We start from the raw sequence: 22,029 nt of genomic DNA, 5'->3' as shown, positions 1-22,029 counted from the left end.
AAAAGATGGTGTGTTTGCACGTGTGTTCCTTTTCGGCTCACATGCATACACTGATGTTTTTATACAAAATTTATAAACATAACCCACCCATGGCTGATATGAGACAGTCTAGCATCACCAAACCAATAATCAGACAAATGGATCACTGCTTTTCAGCTGCTTCCCCTGCCAGAATGCTTGTGAGCTTCTTTTGACTGGAACCTCAAATATACCAGGTAGGGCAATCCTAAATATAAGAAGCTGTTGGAATGTCAGCTCATTGATGTAAAAGTGGTGTAAGTTATCTCTATTCCAAGCTCTGTTCAACAGCGGGGCTACTGTTGTCTGAGCAGGTCCCAGCTGTTGAGATGCGACCTGGGAATGGGGGGCAATTGGCAGGCCCCCAGCCCACCGGCTGGCAGCCGGGCGAACTCCGGTCTCCCTTGGAACATCATCAAACAGTGGCACACAGCTTCAGAAGCCTTCAGAAACTCAAGCACGCTCTAATCAGCAGAGTGAATAACCCTTCACAACGGAAGTGGCGAACAGAGGCATATTTACAAACATTTATTCAGCAGCAGGACAAAGCAGCAGGACAAAGGAAAAACATGTCTGCTTCCCTTCATGTCCAAGCAAAAAGCATAGGCAAAAGCTGTATACAACAGAAGTTCCCAGCAGACTGTGCTGGAAGTAAACAGACATGTGACATACAACAACTCCACATGCCTGTTCTAAAGGTGGAATGGAACTATATTCTAACATCCTCCCCCTTTCCGTGTAACCTGTAGTACCTGTGGTTCAACCCAACTGCAAACGCTGTACATAAACCTTAAGTTGTTCTCTGTTAACAACCTTAGACAACAGATCTGCAGGAATTTCATTTCCTGGCATGTAGGACACTTGAATGAGTCCTTTCTGAATACACTCCCTTGCACGATGGTAACTTAATCTGCAAGTATTTGGTTCTTTGCTTGCAACTCTCTGAGTTTGGCAAAGCCAAACAGGATCTATTGTCTTGATAAACCTGTATAGGACATATCACAGAAACCTTGATGTCCTGAAACAGTTGCATCAACCATTCACAATCCATGAGTGAAAATGACAGGGACCCAGTCTTTAAAATAGAGTTAGACTACGCTTTTTACGTGGTTGGATAGTGTCTTCGAAGCTACCAGCATGAGTTTGACCAAACTGCAGGAGGCAGTGGAAGACAGAAGTACCTGGCGTGCTCTGGGCCATGGGGTTACGAAGAGTCGGACACGACTAAACGGCTAAACAACAACACACTTTTTACGAGCATAAATTCCACCATGTTCCTAAGTCTCTCCTTGCCCTGTCCCATCCCTGCTGATGTAAATTCCATGGGCTTCAGTTCCACAGGCTAAGCCATCACAGCTCCAACTCAGCCAGCTTGAGAGACTTATGCTAGCATATCTCTGGCTGAGCTGGGATGAGGAAGTTACAACCTATTCTAAACTTGCCCAACCTGTAGGCTCTTGGGTTTGGATTGTGCTGTCAAAGCTTATATTCTCCTGTACCCTATTCTACAGTCTTGAACCAAATCAAGCCAAATGGCCTTGTTATTGTGATTCTGCAGTACTACCAGCTCTTTTTGTTAAAAACTATATGGGCCACACATCACATAAGTATTAAGAGCACCTCCATTTCTGTTGCCTTTTTCTGAGCATTTTACCATTCTCTCTTTGACATTATAAAGTGGTTGTCATGAACAAATGCTGTATCCAAGCTACGAAAGAAGCTAAGTTCAGCACATAGAGGGATGGAGAATGCTAGTAGGCCAGAGCAGGTAGGATGAAATCAGGAGGTGATTTCGCCCAGCCCTCCCACCCCACTCCACGAGAATATGAGAAAGGAAATTAGAATGTGAGGGAAGTATCCAGTTAACATGTCCCTTCAGTGCAAGTATTTGTGCTTGTGCAACATAACTTTCCCTCTGCTCCTCCCCATGCCCTCCCCCAATCTGCTCTGGTGCTTTGGGGAACCCCTAGAACTTTTTTAGGGGGTGTATGGCAGAGCAAAGGTGGGGGAGCTCCATTGTGCAAACAGGAGCCGTTACTTGAAGAGTGCCCAGAATCTCTTCAGCAAAGTAGGATTTACACATGGATCTCAAAACAAATGAAGATGTGCTGTTTTTTATCTTTCCATGATGAGATTCCCCCACCTGCACTCATTCTTCCACCTCTGCAATAAGAATCTTGAATTCATTTCCACCACTTTCATAAGTAGCATCAAGAGCCATTGTAAGGGGTTAAGTTTTGTCAAACCACTTGTAACACCAGCAACAGTTGCAAAGGATTCAATATCTATGTGAGTGGGTGGCAACCTTGTGTAAAGAATCCAGATCCATTGTATTTATATTTTATGGGGGAAATTACTCAGATATGAAATGGTAAAGTTAAAAGGAAGCAAAGATGCACATATACAAGTGGCAAATCGCGTCAGGAGATATGAAGGCTATTTATAAACTCATGTTGAAGGCTTCAGTGAAGTGTGTCATTTCACCAATTGAAAACAAACAAAATACCAAAGTGGATCAAGTCAATTTCACTATGGTTACAACAGCAAAGTTAAGGTGGCTTGCTATGAAATAAGAGAAGGCATTTGCAAAAAGAAGTACTAAATGAAGGTAATTGAAAAGGCCATGAATTCTGATGAATTCAATGTCAATTTGCAATAAAATGGGGTGGGGAGTCAAAGTGGAAGTTGATCAAACAGTCGAGGGCTGTTTAATGTAGAAAAAAATATGACTAGGGGTGAGGAAAGATTGTGGCTTCATTAGGACAGCTCTTTAGTCCATCTTCGCAATGTTTCCTTTCCGGCTGATTTTCACATTTTGTGTGATCTTCCACACAATTTAAATGTTTCCACAGCATTACACCTATTCTTATACCTATTCTTCTTGATGTTGCTCTATCCTTTATTCTAAATCATGACTTTTCCATGAAATTGGCACTAGATTGCCTTTAAAGTTTACTGACCTGTCCACAGTGGTTATTGTTTCTGGAATTATTGTTCAGGGGAGTGGGTTGAGGAGAGAATTGCTTTTTAATCAAGTTTACTTTATAGACTCTTAGTCTCAATACTTGTAAATGGACTAATAATAATAATAATTTATTATTTATACCCCGCCCATCTGGGCGGCTTCCAACAGAATATTAAAATACAATAACCTATTAAACATTAAAAGCTTCCCTAAACAAGGCTGCCTTCAGATGTCTTCTAAAAGTCTGGTACCTGCTGTTCTTTTTGACATCTGATGGGAGGGCGGTCCACAGGGCGGGCACCACTACCGAGAAGGCCCTCTGCCTGGTTCTCAGTAACTTGGCTTCTCGCAGCGAGGGAACCACCAGAAGGCCCTCGGCGCTGGACCTCAGTGTCCAGGCAGAACGATGGGGGTGGAGACGCTCCTTCAGGTATTATTATTATGTTAACATATTTACTTGCTCCAACACTGACTCAATCTTATCTTTACATTTGCCCTTTTAGTGTTTAATTTTAGTTTGCTCCCCGTATAAAGACTCTTATTTCAAATAAATCATTTGCTTTCGTGGTGCATCTTCAGCAAAAGGAAAATGTTCATATGACTTGGACTACATTTCCTTTAAAGGGCAAAGAACTGCCATCACCTTTGACTTAGAGGATGAGTCCCCCGCAGTACCTCTTTCTCCCCAGCCTTACAAAAGTCAAATACTGTACTGTAAAATAAGATTAGGGTCCTTTAACCACCCAGCCATTACCTCCAGGGAGGTAGTCTACTGCACTCCAGCCTATTTTGATCTGACTTTGACTTGCATTTTCCAAATTTCACTAGGATCTAGTTCTCCACTGTGATAAGCATCTTTGGAGGAAAATGTTTCAGCCAGAGGAGTCCCTTTGGAGCTATCCAAGGTCCTAGTTGTTTCTGCCATGTACACACAGGTCCAGCTAACTGCCTGCTCGTTTACAAAAATCCACAAATCAGTTTTTCCTTTGTCTCTCTTTTGCTGGTTGGCTGCAGTCATTTCAGGAAGAAACCTTGGAGAGAGTGGGTAGGGAGATCAGACAAATCCTATATGAGAAATGATCCTATATAAATCAGTGGAAACCGTGGACTCATGCAAATGCTCATCTAATGAATGAATTCCAGGGAAAGCATTGTGTTCAGTAAGTGGGACCTGCATGTACCTTGATCTGACTTTGACTTGCCATTGGATGCAACACAACACACTGACACTCTGTCAAAAAGATTGAAAAATCCACTCACCTGCTTTATGGCACACAGCAGCTTCCCATAGCAGTAAACAATAATGATAAAAGGAAGGACAAGGCAAAAGACGAAGAGGCAAATTATGTAAGATACATTGTTAGCATCCCGTGAATGCCAGTTAACTGAACATGTAGTGCCTGGTCCTTCTGGTCCATAGCTACTCCATCCAAAAAGTGGTGGCAAGGTCCAGAATAAAGAATACATCCAGGACACGAAGATTCCCAGCCATACTTTCTTGTAGTTTGTGGCATCAGCTTCAGTTGTACCCATCATGGTGCAATAGCGTTCATACGAAAGCACAGCCAGGGATATAAGTGACACCGTACCTGTAAGGTAACAGCAGATTACTTTGTTTTATTTCAGACAATTGTTTTCTAAGCGAACAAGTGTGTCTTATAAACAAGGCTTTGAGGGCTTTGAAGAAACACTTTGAGCCATGAGACCCATCCATTAGCAAATTCTTTCCTAAATGACCTTGGCCTCATATCTACTGTTCCCTCTCTACTTGTGCGATCATATTACAGTGGTACCTCGGGTTACATACGCTTCAGGTTACACACTCTGCTAACCCAGAAATAGTGCTTCAGGTTAAGAACTTTGCTTCAGGATAAGAACAGAAATCAGGCTGCGGCGGCGCAGTGGCAGCAGAAGGCCCCATTAGCTAAAGTGGTGCTTCAGGTTAAGAACAGTTTCAGGTTAAGAACAGACCTCCAGAACGAATTAAGTACTTAACCCGAGGTACCACTGTATTGTGAGCAGGGAGTTGAACTAGGTGACCTCCAAAGTTCTTTCCAAGTATGGTTTTATGTTTGAGATCTAGAGAAGAATAGGACTGCTGAAGTAGTCAAGCCAGTTGTCCAGGTCGAGCCTGGCATAATCTATTGCTAGACAAATTGCAGGTAATATGTTATCATGGGAACTAAATAGCTGGCTGTGAATCTCAGTATCTGGCCTTCTGAAGGGCTAGCAAATATCCCCTTCCCAACCAAATGTAATCAAGTTGTCTGTGTGTGACATGAGGAATAGGTTTGCAATGTGAGGCAGACTGGAAACAGCCTGTTTAAGTTGAGTGTTTCCACCTGTGTTCATCCTGCATGTGTGTAAATAAATGCAAATAGTGGTAAAACAATGGTTCAGAAATCATTTGCCTTCAGAATTGGTCTTGTAGCTAGCTTGACCTTTTAGAAACTACATAGTAAATTCTTGTAAATTATTATTCATCTGTTGCATTAATATCTTGCCTTTCTTCCACGATGAAGCTGAAAGTGCTATATATTACAATAGCATTTTTTGCCCAGGCACTTACCAGACCCAGGGCTGCAAGTTCCTGTATTAAAGGGGTAGAGTCTGTGTTGCTCCAAATGCTATTGGACTCCAACTCTCACAATCCCTGACCACTGGACATGCCAGCTGGGGCTGATGGAAGTTGTAGTCCATCACACTGTGGCCACCAGGTTCCCCATCTGTTTTAGATTATACATAAAATGAAGGCAAGAAAGTCTCTTTCTATCTCCTTATTCTTCCAAATAGTCTGCAGAAGAACAACTCTTCTCACGCACCAGCAGAGGTGTGCTTCCACATTTTCATGTCTAAAGATTGAAAAGTAGTACAGTGGTACCTCTGGTTACGTACTTAATTCGTTCCGGAGGTCCGTTCTTAACCTGAAAGTGTTCTTAACCTGAAGCACCACTTTAGCTGGTGGGGCCTCCTGCTGCCACCGCACGATTTCTGTTCTCATCCTGTAGCAAAGTTCTTAACCTGAGGTACTATTTCTGTGTTAGCGGAGTCTGTAACCTGAAGCGTATGTAACCCGAGGTACCACTGTATCTATGTCCACTCAATATGCAAAACTATGCATTGAGAATACTAGCATATTGCAGGTTTTATGTATTTGGAAGTCTACAGATCACCCAGGAGGCATTTTCTCACACCATTGAGACAGCAGGAAAGACTTGCTGAAGTCGGTACACAATTACATATTTATATTTCTTAAAAACCAAAAAATCAGACTCGAGAGGGTCATTATTTAACATCACATCATTCCTGCACATGCTAAATGGATGCCATACCTACTGCAATTATCACAGGCATTGTTGATATAGCAGAGTCCTATTGCACAACGGAATGACGAATAGTACGTGCCACATGCTTTTTGTTGCTTTATTTTCAGTTCATTGTAGAAAATTTACAAACATGCATCTTGCCTCTGCGGGAGCAGAGAAGCAACCACCGTCCTTCTCCTCAAACACCGAGAGAAAACAGAGAGAGAAACAGGAAACCAGTGTACGTCACATCCAGCTTCCCATTCCCGTGGGAAAACCCAACAGTGCTCTGACTGTGGAATGTAAACATTGTCTTGTGACAAGCACTTCGCTGCACAGTGAAGAGAGCAGAAACCAACATCCTCCCCCTTTCTGTGAACATCACTGGGCAGCGTGTTCGTACAATATCAGTACAAACCCAACTTCTGTACATAGGTACAGTGTTGATCCCTTGATACAATTTTGGACAATACATCAGCAGGAATTTCATTACCTGGCATATAGGACACCGTTACGAGTCCCTTCTGAATATGTTCCCTAGCATGTTGCAACTTTAATTGCAAGTGCTTTGTGCTTTGCTTACAACCTTCCGAATTCAGCAAAGCCAAACATGCTTTGTTGTCCTGATAAACCTGGATTGGACATTTGACAGGAATTTTCATGTCTTTGCACAATTGTAACAACCATTCACAATCCTTAAGTGAATAAGACAGTGCATTCAGTTCAGCTTCACAAGTACTTAAGCTAATTGTTGTTTACTTCTTGCATGACCAATAAAATAGACCCTGATTGTACATGTAGCAAACTCCAGACGTACTTTTCCTGTCTGTAGTGTCACTTCCAAAACTTGCATCTGCAAAAATCTCAAGACCACCAGACTTCTGATTGTTAAATCTCAGTCTGTAATGCATAGTGCCTTTCAAATAGCGTGCTATGCGTTTCAGAGCTTTCCAATCCTTAACAGTAGGATTGTTGACTTGTCTGCTTAGCAAATTACAGCTAACAGCAATGTCAGGTCTTGAACATCTGGCAATGAAGTTTAACTTGCCTAGCACACTTCTGTACAGTGTAGTGTCAGAAAATGCTTCTTCAGTGTCTTCTACCTGATAACCTGTTGTCATCGGTGTGTCTACAGGATTAGCATCCATCAGGTTCAGTTTGCTTAACACATCAGCAATTTTCCGTGACTGGTGTACTAGAATGTTACCACTTTGATCTTTCTCTATTTCCAGAGATAGGTAGTTGTTTACCTCACCAAGATCTTTCATGTCAAAGTGCTCTTTCAGTTGAGCTAGGGCATTATTGTACATTGTGACATCTTTCCAAAAGAATAAAATATCATCAACATAAAACAAACAATACAGCTTCTTTTTCCCCTCCTCTTTGACAAATACACATGGATCAGCTTTCCCTTGCTTAAAACCTAGAGAAAACAATGCTTCAGTGAGTTTTGTGTGCCAACACCGTGCACTTTGTTTGAGACCATAAAGGGACTTCTTCAGAGCACAAACAAATCCCTGTTTTACCTGTACGCCATCAGGTGGAAGCATATAAAGTGATTCACCTAGAGATCCGTACAAAAAAGCTGTATTCACATCGTGGTGACTAATGTGTAGATTTTCCTCTGCAGCTAGCTTGAGCATAAGCCTAATGCTCTCATACCTCACCGTGGGTGAGTAGGTCTCGTGATAGTCTTCACCTGGTACCTGTGCAAAACCTCTGGCTACCAATCTGGCTTTGTGTCTGACTATCTTGCCATTTTGATCAGTCTTCGCTTTGAAGACCCATTTGCTTCCAAGCAGTTTCATCCCTGGAACTTCTGGAACTAGCTCCCATGTTTTGTTCTTTTCTAAGGAATCAAGCTCAGCCTTCATTGCATTTAACCATGGCTCAGCTTCCTTAGAATCCAAATCCTGGATTTCTTGGAAACTTGAAGGTTCAAATACCTTCTTGGAGCTTTTAACAGCTGCTACTGCTGTCTTAGCATATTCATCAGCAAATCTCTTTGGAGGTCTGCCTTTTGTGGCTCTTTGTGACCTGCGAATTAGCCTTTGGTCTTCAACACTCTCCTCTTCCTTCTTAGGAGAAAAGTGACCTATTGTGAACAATGGTTCTTCCAATTCCCGATCAGAGCTTTCAGAGGGTCGCATAGAGGCTTTCGCACTCTTGAAATCCTCTGACTTATCCGATTCAGTTTCAGACTCAGAATCAGAACCTTCATCAGTGGGTGTGGGTTGTTGTTGCTTATCCTCAGTCTCATCACTGTCATCAGGATAACATTGGAAAATTCCCACGTTCTCCCCCCACTTGGCATTGTACTCAACACTTCTTGTGAGCCTAATTGTCTTAGAGTCAGTCATCATTATTCTGTAAGAACCTTTCTGATAACCTAGAAAGATACCATGCAATCCACGTTTGCCTAATTTGGAGCTTTGTGGAGAGTGAATCCACATGTCAGAACCAAAAATTCTCATGTGTTTGATGTATGGTTTCTTGCCAAACATCTTCTCATAGGGGGTACAACCAATCGCTGAAGATAACCTGCGATTGTAACTGTAAAGAAAACACGAGAGAGCTTCGGCCCAATAACTCTCTGGAAGATTTGCATCATGCAGCAAGGTCTTTAACCCTTGAAGCAATGTTTGATTTGCCCTTTTGCAAAGCCCATTCTGCCATGGCGAGTGAGGACTGGACAAATCGTGTTGAATTCCTTTCTCAGTCAGAAAAGCTTCAAACTGCTGAGAAGTGAACTCTCCCCCGCGATCAGTGAAAAGAATTTTTATCTTCTTACCATGCACATTTTCTAACCAAGCACAGAATTCCTTGAACCTTGGAAAAGCCTCTGATTTCTGCTTGAGATTGTACACATAAATATACCTAGAAAATGCATCAATGAGGACCATGAAGAACCTATTGCCACCCAAAGAGGGCGATAGTGGACCAACTAAATCAGCATGAACAATCTGGTATGGTTCTGTAGCTTGCCTACTAGACACCTTACCTTTCGCAGCCATTTTCACCTTGTTTGCTGCGCATGCCTTGCACTTCATGTGGTACCTGCAGGGTTTAATAGTCATACCTTCAACCAAGGCAGGCATTTTAGAAACCGCCTCAAAATGCAAATGACCAAATTTTCGATGAAAATCATGAATACATCCTGCATGCAAACTTTTGTTAGAACCTGCAATGCAACAAGTCTCATTCTGCACAACATCATCATAATACAAAACAAACAAACGATCAACACATTCAGCATGCAATACATAATCGTCTTTCTTTGTGATGGTGCATTTCTTGTTCTTGAAGGAAACGTCAATGTTCCGTTCATTCAGCTGCATCACACTGAGAAGATTGTGTGTGGCATCTGGAACATACAGTACATCATGTATCTCTAAGTCCAAACTGTGAAGAACAACAGTTCCGTAGCCTTGACTGGGGATCGTGTGGTCATCCGCCTGGTGAATCGCACCTTCCTGCGGTGTAAAAGACACGAACAGTCGCTTATCGTTGCACATGTGGTGGGTAGCTGCTGAATCAACAACGAAGAAAGATCTAGACGTCTTCTGGACCTTTGCAACCTTTGGAGTGAAGCGTGAGACCATTGCCTTGTGCTGCGTTGTCCTGGACACCGGACCTTTGCCTTTGCTTTGGCCTTTTCCACGCGCTGAACTTCCGCTGCGCTGCTCTGTCTTGGCCTTGGGATATTTGCATTCCCTCTTCATATGGCCTAGACGTCCACACGAGTAGCATTTCACTGCCTTCAAAGCTTTGGCGCCCTCTGGTGGTTCCACTGCACTCTGGGATGACGTCTGTGAAGACTCCCCCTTACCCATGCAGCTAGCACCCCGGCGATCTGCTTCATTCTGGATCACGGCAGTAACAAAGGCTACTGTGAGTTGAGCAGTTGGTTGTGTGGTGTAGTGGTTAAGAGCGGTAGTCACGTAATCTGGGAAACCGGGTTCGTGTCTCCGCTCCTCCACATGCAGCTGCTGGGTGACCTTGGGCCAGTCACACTTCTGTGAAGTCTCTCAGCCCCACTCACCTCACAGAGTGTTTGTTGTGGGGGAGGAAGGGAAAGGAGAATGTTAGCCGCTTTGAGACTCCTGAAGGGGAGTGAAAGGCGGGATATCAAATCCAAACTCTTCTTCTTCTTCTTCTTGAACAGCAATCTGAGTGGCAACGGACTCCCAACTTGGACCCAAAGAATGTAGTATCATGAAGGAATACACAGCCTCTGGAAAGTTGAGTCCTCTCTGTTGCAACTCATGTCTCAGATTTTGCATCTCCATCAGGTGTTTACGCACATCTCCACCTTCAGCAAGAGCCATATCATGCAGCTTTGCATAATAGTACATTGAGGAACCAGCTTCTGTCCTCAAGTGAGCCTGTCTTAAAGTGTCCCAAATTTCTCTGGCTGTGGTCTTTCCTCGCAACAGACAGAGCTCTTCTGGGGATACTATCAACGTAAGCGTTCCCCGTGCTTTGGAATCCTTAGCATTCCAATCAGCTGTAACTGGAGCTGGGGGGTTGTCTGTAATAACATTAAACAGACCTTCTTTCCGCAGAACTGCCTCTGCATAAAGCACCCACTCCGTGTAGTTATTCTTATTGAGCTTAGGAATCCCAAAAGCATCAACCAGCCTTACGTTAGCCATTTCTGCTGCGTCACAGTCCTGCAGCTTCAGCCAAAAGCACTTGTAAAAGTACTTTCGATTTCCCAGCCATCCAAGCCTGTGAGCTTGTGCCTTTAGAGCCTTTGCCTTTCGCGGCAAAACGGCTTTAAAAGGTCAAAGTCCAGCCATAAAACCCTAAATTAGGAGCTGGCAGGCTGCCAGGCTGCCAGGCTGCTCCGGGCAGCATGAGCACATACCTTCATCAATCAAACTTGACGCGTAGAGCAGATAACGCGATCCGTTCCTCTGTACCTCTGCCGGCATTCCGACTCGGTCGCTGGAGTCTTTAATCCTCAGTTTGATTTACGTCTTTCTGGGCCCATAACCAAAATGTTGATATAGCAGAGTCCTATTGCACAACGGAATGACGAATAGTACGTGCCACATGCTTTTTGTTGCTTTATTTTCAGTTCATTGTAGATAATTTACAAACATGCATCTTGCCTCTGCGGGAGCAGAGAAGCAACCACCGTCCTTCTCCTCAAACACCGAGAGAAAACAGAGAGAGAAACAGGAAACCAGTGTACGTCACATCCAGCTTCCCATTCCCGTGGGAAAACCCAACAGTGCTCTGACTGTGGAATGTAAACATTGTCTTGTGACAAGCACTTCGCTGCACAGTGAAGAGAGCAGAAACCAACAGGCATCAGTTATCACAGGCATCATACATGGTATCATGGGCATCCGCTTCAAATGTGTATGTAAGTTGGCCAGCTTTATTCATAGGAAGTATCAGGATAAAGGTAAGAAGTTGTTTGCGTAATGCTGGTAAAATTGATGTGGATGTTTCCAAATCCTACTGAGGTAGGAGATGCAAAGAAAAATGAGTGTGCATGCCTATAGCTTTCATTCAAATACAGATGAAAAACCATTCTTGCACTCACACCATCTATCAGTCTATGGTTGCAAACAGTGATTGGTTCATCCATATTTTCCCTTGAAAATTTCCCTTCTCGGCAGTGGCGCCCGCCCTGTGGAAAGCCCTCCCATCAGATGTCAAGGAAATAAACAACTATCCAACTTTTAGAAGACATCTGAAGGCAGCCCTGTTTAGGCAAGTTTTTAATGTTTGATGTTTGATGTTTTATTGAATTTTTAATATTTTGTTGAAAACGTCCCAGAGTGGCTGGGGAAACCCAGCCAGATGGGCAGGTAGAAATTATTATTATTATTATTATTATTATTATTATTATTATTATTATTATCCAGAATAATGAGATTAAAACTGAGCCAGACTGGGTCTGAGGCAGATTTGGCCCTGTTAGTCGGCGAAGACATTCTATTCCTAGGACTAGCAGCCTCAATCCCTGTTTCAGCTCTCCTAGAAACCCTTCTAACCTTCATGTTGCAGGAACTGAGGTGCTGCTTGGAGCAAAATTTAAAAGTGCTGGGAACAAGGCTATTGATTAAATTTCCCATGGTTCTTAGCAATATATTCCTCTTATCCAAGACCACAGCTGTAGCCATGGCATTTGTCTGAGTCGTCCACACTGCTTCCCATGTACTAGTAAGCTGCAAAAAGAAAGGCATGAAGGCAATGCCTCCAGAGAACATTGGGGCAATTTCAAAATTGGACAGACTCCAGAGTGTGTAGTTCAATCCAAAATGGATCTGAGCAGGACTGAATACCTGAAATCTACTGACTAACTCCTTCCCCTTCCCCTAGATTTATTGGAGATTTACCATCAATATTTTTAAAATAGCCAGTTTGTAAAAAAAACACCCAGCCAATTCAATAGCAATAAAGTAAGCTGGAGGCAGAGACTGTTTACTAACTTTATTGAATTTTGTAGAAAGCCTTTGGCACACAAAGCAACCTTATCACGGGAACTTCTTTGTCTTTTGTTTTTCAGGATGCCAGGAAGAAAGGCAGAAAAGGAGAAAGAAGGTTGTATACAGATAATATCTCTAGATAAGAAATCTATGGATTTTTTTACAAGCTTTCCCAACACCTCTTTATCAGCTAGGATGTTCTGTGTCAACCAAAAAGGAAACATCAAATGTCCCAGGGTCTAGGGAATGTCCCTTGACTGCACTTGCAGGCACAATAGCTCAAGGACCCCCTCTCCCCAGATGAACCAACCCAAATCCTGCAATCATCAGCTGAGGCCCTTCTTCATGAACCTCCTCCATGAGAGGTCCGGGGGGGGGGCAATATTTGTACCTCAGGTATTTTCGCCAAGCTGGAATGTGTCCCTTGGACTTTGATAATGCATCTTGTTTATCTGCGTGGACAGAGGTGCCAATTTGAATAAAAAGTGGGGGGCAGAAAAGCCCTGCACAAGCGATCACATGACACGGCACACACACACCATTTGAATTGCAATGCCCATCATTTTGGGGGGGGAGTGTAAATATTTTTGGGGGGCAAGACCCCTCAGCCCCTGGGAGTTGGCTCCTATGTGCATGGAAAAGGGGGTCTGGAAATATGTATAGAAGCCAGGCTACTATGGAAAGGTAAAATTTAACAGCAGTTGCTCCACTCACTTTTGCCTCTGCCCCCCCCCCCCCAGCCCTTGGCTCTTGTAACATTTCCCAGAAAGGAAGGTGCAGTTCATGCTGAAAAAGATTCCCCACTCCTTGATTACAGGGAACTTTGGAGTACTAGGTAAAGGTAAAGGGACCCCTGACCATTAGGTTCAGTTGCAGACGACTCTGGGGTTGCGGCGCTCATCTCGCTTTACTGGCCGAGGGAGCTGGCGTACAGCTTCCAGGTCATGTGGCCAGCATGACTAAGCCGCTTCTGGCAAACCAGAACAGTGCACAGAAACGCTGTTTACCTTCCCACCGGAGCGGTACCTATTTATCTACTTGCACTTTGATGTGCTTTCGAATGGCTATGTTGGCAGGAGCAGGGACCAAGCAATGGGAGCTCACCCCATCACGGGGATTTCAACCACTGACCTTCTGATCAGCAAGCCCTAGGCTCAGTGGTTTAACCCACATAAATATGTATAACTATATACATACATATCTCTCTCTCTCTCTCTCTCTCTCTCTCTCTCTCTCTCTCTTTTGGAAAGGGTCATTTTGCTTTCACATATGAAAAAGTGCAACATGTATGAAAACATGCACGGCTGCTACAAAAGAAAACTCACTCTAAAGACATTATTCTGCTAAATATGTTGCTAAATCTGACTAAGCAAGCTGTCAATCTCTAAGAGTACACCATGCAACTAGGCTGTCAATAATAATGGCTTATTTGATCATCTGATTCAAATGCCACTTTTTTGAAGGGGGAGAAATAACTGTTTCACGTCCGTACTGAAATTCTGTGAGAGCTGCTGGCATTCACTAAACAAAATTGCTTTGTCTATATACTGTTTAGGCTTTAAAAAGACCTGCAAAGGAAATTTTCTTTTTCTTTTAAAAAAAGGTTCTGTCAGTAAAATGGCAGGTCATATGTTGCAAAGGGTGTAGATAAATGGTAATTAATAATTTTTAGAAATGGCAAACATCATTATTAATTTATTGTAGTCAACAGACCCACAATAAAAAGAGGAAATACAATTTTCATAAAAACTGGCCTATGCTGGCCTTGTCATCTATAACATGTTCATCTTGATTCTGAGAGGTTGTCTGGTATGACGCAGACATTACTGACAGGTCAAGATTCAAAAGCTTTGCTCTTTCAAATTGCAATTTTGATAATGCAGTTCATTTAGAAGTATGTGTGCAAGAAACAGCTGCGATTCAAGGTTAAGGTGCAATGACTTACACTCTTGTTCACTGGTGCAAAAAAGGCCACAAAATATATAACAAAAGCTGCAATCCTTGCACTTTCTTGGGAGCAAGTCCCACTGAAATAAGATCAACAAAGTCCCATTTCTTCTTTGAAGGACTCCAAGAGGAGCAAAAGGTCAGGGGGGGATGGATGCTAGAGCATTGTTCCACAGCTCCTAAGCATCATTATCCACCCAACAAATGGAGAAGCAAAAGTTTTGGCACACTGGGAGGACCAAGAGGACCAAGGGTATGTGATGATCACTGGATTTGTTGGATCATGGGAAGAGCTTGTCTCTAGCTGTCATGGCAGTTACCCTCAGGTCCTCACAGTGACTGGTCATAAGATCTAAGAACTGTAAGACATATATTTGTGCATCAGTTCCCTGTTTTGGAGCACCTCTGGATTCCTCCAATGTGACATTGCAAACAGTTTGTTTCTTTTTAATATCTATATATTGCTACTATGCTATATAAGTGCTAGAGGCAATGTGCAATGAAATGCACAAAATACATGACATGTTAGTCAAAATCTCCCTCCAAGTTGTCACCTGCTCTATTATTATTGTTTCCATGCTTGCAATGTGCTGTTAAAAAAAAAAGTTTCCCTCAATTATCCACATGTCTACAAAACACTTGCCATGCAACATTTCCACATTAGGCAAGAGTTTGCCTCTCAGTTGCTTCTCATCGGTGTCTCTGTCAGGTGCAGAGGTTAACTTTCAGAACAGAAATGTTTCTGAGCAGCTTTGAGAAAACTGTTGTCTGCCAGGAGCTCAGATATGATGGTGAACATTCAGCTACATCTGTGTGCAAATGAAGCCGTACAGTGAGAGCCTATTCATGGCTGCTCAGAAGTAAGTCCCATTGAGTTCAAAGTTGTTTCATAGGGCAGGGGTTCCCAAACTGTGGTCTGTGGACCATGAGCTTTATTCAGGTGGTCTGCAGCATGTCTGCATTGAATATTCATACTGATTTTTAATTGTATTTGTATTTCTTATTTCATCCCTTGTATTTTATTGTATTACAATTTGAATTCTGTGGGATGCAAATTGTAATAATATAATATAAAATAATAATTTTATACACACACCAGCCACTCTGGGCAGCTTTCAACAAAATATTAAAAATTCAATAACACATCAAACGTTAAAAACTTCCCTAAACAGGGCTGCCTTCAGATGTCTTCTAAAAGTCAGGTAGTTATTTATTCCCTTGACATCTGATGGGAGGGCCTTCCACAGGGCGGGAGCCACTACTGAAAAGGTCCTCTGTCTGGTTCCCTGTAACCTCACTTCTCTCAGTAAGGGAACCACCAGAAGGCCCTCAGAGCTAGACTTCAGAATGATGGGGGTTCAGCTTGATGGGTTCCAAGTCACACACAGGCATTCAAAACAGAGGGGATGATCCCTCAAACACTTCCTCAGAGTCACTGCAGTCAATGGAGCTTTGATTAGGTCATCCTTCCGTAGCCTGATGCCCTCAAGATGTTTTGGCCATTGGCTGTGCTAGCTGGGACTGATGAGCATTGTAATTGAAAATATCTGAAGGGGACCAAGCTGGTGAAAGCAGCCATATATTGTCTCAGCTGCTGTTTTTGAGGCTATGATCCCAAAAAATCCATCCCTACAAGACAGCAAGTCCTACTGAATTTAGTGGGACCTATTTAGTAGGCTTGCCGATTGGAAGGTCGGCGGTTCGAATCCCCATGACAGGGTGAGCTCCCGTTGCTCAGTCCCAGCTCCTGCCCACCTAGCAGTTCAAAAGCACATCAAAGTGCAAGTAGATAAATAGATACTGCTCTGGCGGGGAGGTAAATGGTGTTTCCATGCACTGCTCTGGTTTCGGTGTTCTGTTGCACCAGAAGCGGCTTAGTCATGCTGGCCACATAACCCAGAAAAACTGTCTGCGGACAAACGCCAGCTCCCTCGGTCAGTAAAGCGAGATGAGAGCCACAACCCTAGAGTCGTCCGTGACTGGACTTAACTGTCAGGGGTCCTTTACCTTTACCTTTTTACTCCTCCTGAGTCAACATGCTTTGGATTGAAATATGAGCCACCCCCATCATTCTGCCTGGACGCTGAGGTCCAGCGCCGAGGGCCTTCTGGCGGTTCCCTCATTGCGAGAAGCAAAGCTACAGGGAACCAGGCAGAGGGCCTTCTCGGTAGTGGCGCCCGCCCTGTGGAACGCCCTTCCAGCAGATGTCAAAGCGATAAACAACTACCTGACATTCAGGAGACATCTTAAGGCAGCCCTGTTCAGGGAAGTTTTTAACGTGTGATATTTTATTGTATTTTTGGTTTTTATGGAAGCCGCCCAGAGTGGCTGGGGAGGCCCAGCCAGATGGGCGGGGTATAAATAATAAATTATTATTATTATTATTATTATTATTATTATTATTATTGGCAGCTTAACTTTCTTCCATTCAACAAATTTTTATTATTTAGTCATTTCATTTATACACCATCTTTTCATCTGAGGATTGTATATGGTTCTCCCTTTCTTCATTTTCTCTTCACAGCAACCCTGTGAGGTAGGTTAGGCTGAGAGGCAGTAACTGGCCCTAGGCCACCCAGTGAGTTTTATGGTCGAGTGAGGATTTGAACCCTGTTCTATCAGGTCCTAGTCTGACACACTAACCACTACACCATGCTGGTGTATGCCAAGTGTTTTGCAGCTTTCCCTTACATTGAAAGTTATTTAATATGGATGGAGCATGAAAAGTTTGAAGAAGTCCACTCCAGCCACTGAAATGTGCTAGTATGAAAAACCTACACACACTAACCATGGATAGCAGCGTTTCCTAAATTGCTTGGAAATATTCCAGCAGCAGTCAGGGACCTGCCTCTCACTTGCCTCTCATTAGCTCCTTTCTAAGGTATCAAGGTTAAATGTCAAATACTAAAATACAACCTGGATTCCTAACAAAGAAACTAATGAGAGGCAAGCAGGAAGCAGATCTTTGCCTGGTGCAGAAACTGTGTATAAAAGCCTTTTTGAAGGAGGTTCGTTTTGAAGTGTATTTTGAAAACAGAAACAAAATAAGAATGTGTACGTACTGAAAACATTTGATTAGGTCAGAAATCAGAGCACCCGGGAGGATAGGAGCATGCTCTGGTGAAGCCAGTCTGGATAGCATCAGAAGCATGGAAAGGTGTTAGAAAGAGAACAGCAGTCTCTCTCCACCATGCTCTGCTGCTGATTTGATAAAAGGAAATATATTGTCACATCCTAAGGATGAGCGCCCAGAAACAGAGGGAATATTAATAAAATATATTGGTGAAGAGGAAATGATGCCTATTTTTAACAGCTGAAAACAAGGTGGGTAGAAATCATGATTCACAGAAAAATCCCAATAAATGAAAGTCTGTCTGCACAGACAAGAAGAAGAAAAAGAAAGAAAAAACACCACCCTGGTTGTAATTTACTTCCCAATGCTTGGAGAGTTGGGATTGCAATGGCCACCTCTACTTGTTCTCTGCTTCAAAAGAAGAAAATGGGGGAATCATCCTTGTTCATCTAGATCAGTGTTAAACTTTGACCTTACAGATGTGCAAAGATATTGCTTTTTTCTGGATAAAACTTGGAGGCACACCTCACTCTTCTTCTCAAAAGATGCTTATGCATTTTCTTAATCTGCTCCCAGGACTGCAGACAGACAACTGCCAGAGAGCCAGGGTGGGACCAGTGGGTGTTTAAGTTAGCACTGTGGGTGTGCTATCACCTGCCTGATCAAAATGCCTAGGGAGATATTGAGATGAAGGATGAAATGAATGAAGCATTCAAAAGAGGGAATGTTGCAGTTACGAGTGACTTCAGCTATCCTCACAAAGATTGGCTCCTTAAGTGCCCCGGTAACAACCAAGAGATAAAATCTCTAGCTACCCAAATGACTGTGCCTTAGAAGTTTCCTGATTAAGCTTAGCAGTCATGGAATAAGAGGAGGGGTACTCTCCTGGATCAGGCATTGGTTAAACAGCAAGAAGCAGAAATTAGGAATAAACAGCAAATGCAATTCAATGTAAGAAAGTGTAAAGTGCCTGCCTGGACAAAAAAGTATTAATTTCACATATACGCTCATTGGGACTGAACTGATAGCAACAGACCTTGGGGTCATAGTGGATAGCTTGATAAAAACATCAACCCAATTTGCAGCAGCTGTGAGAAAGGCAAAGGACATGCTAGGGATCATTAGGTAAGGCACTGAAAATAAAACTGCTAATATCAAAATACTGTTATATGAATCTATGATGTGACTGTATTTGGAATACTGTGCACACTTCTGGTCACCTCACCTGAAAAAGGATATTGTAGAGTAGGAAAAGGTTCAGAAAACAGCAGCGCAAATAGTTAAGGGGATGTATGGATGGATTTCCTCTATGAAGAAAGGTTGCAACGTCTGGGACTTTTAGTTTACAGGAAAAGTGAATAAGAGGCAGAATTGCAAAAGTTTATAAAAACTATGTATGGCATGGAGAAAGTGGGTTTAGTAAAAGTTTTCTCCTCTCATAAGACTAGAGCTCATGGGCATCCTGAGAAGCTGAATGTTGGAAGATTCAGCACAGACAAAAGAAAGTGTTTCAACATAATGAAACTATGGAACTCACTGCCACAGGAAGCAGTTATGCCCACCAACTTGGATAGAGTTAAAAAGAGGGAAAGAGGCATCATGGTTAGAGTGTTTGATTCAAATCCCCACATAGCCATGAAACTTATGGGGTGCTCTTGGGAGCAGACTCTCTCTCTTGCCTAACCTACCTCAGAAGCTTGGTATGAGAACAAAGTATGTGTGAGATGGAGGAGCCATCTCTGCCATCTTGAGCTCCTTGAAGGAGGAGTGGGCTATAGATGCCATAATGATAGAGATATTTATTGCCTCACTTGGAATAATGTTTACATTTTGGGTTGCCACATCTCAGAAAGGATATTGAAGAGTGGGGAAAAGCGGGGAAAATGACAATAACAAGGATCAAAGGATCTGAAGCAGTGCTTTTTTTCTAGAAAAAGAGGCGCCAGAGCTCACCATGAACTTCTCCCTTGTTTTCTTGAAATGGCAATGGCACCCACCTGAGAGGTGCCAGAGCTGAGCTCTGGTGAGCTCCAGCTGGGGAGGGGGAGCCCTGATCTGAAATAACACTTAGGGTGGCCACATACAAAAGAGGCAGAGCTCCTGTGCTTTTAATACTTGAGCAAAACACAGAATTTTGATAGATGCTGCTTGAATAATGAGTAATGGGAGGACATTAGAGAGGTGTCTGGGACCTATGGTCAACCAATGAAGCTGAATGAAAGACAAGCCAGAGGAGATATTTCTTCACACAGTGTGTAGTTAAATTATGGAATTTGCTCCACTAGCTAAAATGGCTTTGAAGGATGTTTCAACAAATGCATGGAGAATAACGCTACCAGTGTCTGCTATGCTATTACATCCAGCATCAGAAATGAGGCAGCATATCTCTAAATTCCAGTTGCAGGGAACAATAGCAGGGCAGGCTGTTGCCCTCATCTCCTGCTTGCTTGCACGTTTCTGGCTGGTTACTATGGGAAACAAGATGCTGGACTAGATAGAAATTGGGGTCTGATCCATCAGGGCTCGTACACTTTCAACTGAAATCCAGCCAGAATGCATTGTTGATAGGCACAACTGAGACATAGCGCACAGAGCCACACTTAAAGGAGAACAGCAGCAAAACCTTCAGGGCCACCAACTCTGCACCAGACTCTTTACAAAGTAACTTGCAAAAGAAGCATAAGACCACATCTGAAATACGGGCAAGAAGGAGAGGTCGTCAAAAGCTTTCTCAATGATACCTAGGGAAAGTTTGAAATTTCTAGGCCAAGCAGTTTCTCCATGAAAACATGACATATGCAAAGGAGAAGAAACCTCAGATGTCTTTTCAAAGTGTACATTTAGTGTTGTTGTTTCATAACCACCCTCACTCAGCAGCAGTGATATCCTGTCTCTGACAGTGGCTTTGCTCTTGATGCTGAAGCACAAACTGTATATGTGAGAGAAAGAGTGCAATGTGGTTTTTAAGAGAGAGCAATAAGCTAAAGAACACTGGTTCAAAACCTATCTCTGTCCTGAACACACTGGCTAGTTTCATGAAGAAGAAGAAGAAGAAGAAGAAGAAGAAGAAGAAGAAGAAGAAGAAGAAGAAGAGTAGTAGTAGTAGTAGTAGTAGTAGTAGTAGTAGTAGTAGTAGTAGTTTGGATTTGATATCCCACTTTATCACTACCCGAAGGAGTCTCAAAGTGGCTAACATTCTCCTTTCCCTTCCTCCCCCACAACAAACATTCTGTGAGGTGAGTGGGGCTGAGAGACTTCAGAGAAGTGTGACTAACCCAAGGTCACCCAGCAGCTGCATGTGGAGGAGCGGAGACGCAAACCCGGTTCACCAGATTACGAGTCTACCACTCTTAACCACTACACCACACTACCTCTAATGAAATGAAAGCCATTTTCTTGCTGTCTCAACCACCACCACTATCCATTATAGGGATAATAATACTGAGCTGGGTGATAAGCTTTGTACACTGTACAGAGCAATATAAATGTGACTATTAGCAGGTTTTTAATTTTTGTATTGGAGCTGGTTGGAAGCATCAAGTGATTCCATGCTGGAAGTTATGGGTATTAATTATGATGTGGAACCATGATCACTCCCTTGAGTATAACCAATGGAACTGAATTTTTGCATTGAGTTTTAGACATAAAATGAAGACAAGGAGATCAGTAGCATGAGAAAATAGCAAACCACAGAAGGGCGGATAAAATGAACAAATATGGCAAAAGCGCAAACCAAAACACTACATTGCTCTTAAACACTTCACAGGGGACCCAAACTGAAGTTATTAAGGCTGCAATCCTACACCAAAATACATAACCACACAGTGGTACCTTGTGTTACGTACTTTATCCGTTCCAGAGGTCCGTTCATAACCGGAAGCCGCTCGTAACATGAGGCGCAGTTTCGCTAATGGCGCCTCCCGCTGCTGCCACGCCACCAGGGCGCGACTTCCATTCACATCCCGGGGCAAAGTTCACAACAAGGGGCATCTACTTCCGGGTTAGCGGAGCACGTAACCCGAAGCATTTATAAGGGGGACGGTACATAACACGAGGTACCACTGTATTTGCATCCTTCAGCTCTTTAGACATATACTCAAGCCCCCAAATGCTAAACTTTGCTACAATATAACTGAGATTCTATGCAATTCTATGCATGTCTACTCAGAAGCAAGTTAATAGGGGCAGACTATCAGAGAGTCATGCTGTCATTCCCCACCTACCATAATAGTCTAAAGCCCCCTTCATCCTATACTCACAATACTATGTTGTTGT

At 43.0% G+C, this 22,029-nt stretch overlaps 1 protein-coding gene and 1 long non-coding RNA gene across 2 annotated transcripts in view; one reads left to right on the top strand and one right to left on the bottom strand.

Annotated features, from left to right (window-relative positions):
* The window catches only part of LOC309532073, a 346,799-nt gene that overhangs the window by 227,670 nt on the left and 97,100 nt on the right, over positions 1-22,029 (top strand). The window lies entirely within an intron of this gene.
* Positions 1-22,029, bottom strand: part of LOC309531973 (vertebrate ancient opsin-like) — a 128,928-nt gene that overhangs the window by 104,789 nt on the left and 2,110 nt on the right. The window contains exon 2 of the mRNA XM_082221884.1: positions 4,244-4,572. Within this exon, the coding sequence (XP_082078010.1) occupies positions 4,244-4,572 (329 nt within the window). The remainder of the gene's footprint in view (positions 1-4,243; positions 4,573-22,029) is intronic.

This window comes from Podarcis vaucheri, assembly GCF_965113315.1.
Source record: "Podarcis vaucheri genome assembly, chromosome: 5".
Taxonomy (NCBI): Eukaryota; Metazoa; Chordata; class Lepidosauria; order Squamata; family Lacertidae; genus Podarcis; species Podarcis vaucheri.
Note: the sequence above shows the minus strand (reverse complement) of the source record. Positions and strands in the feature narration are given on the sequence as shown.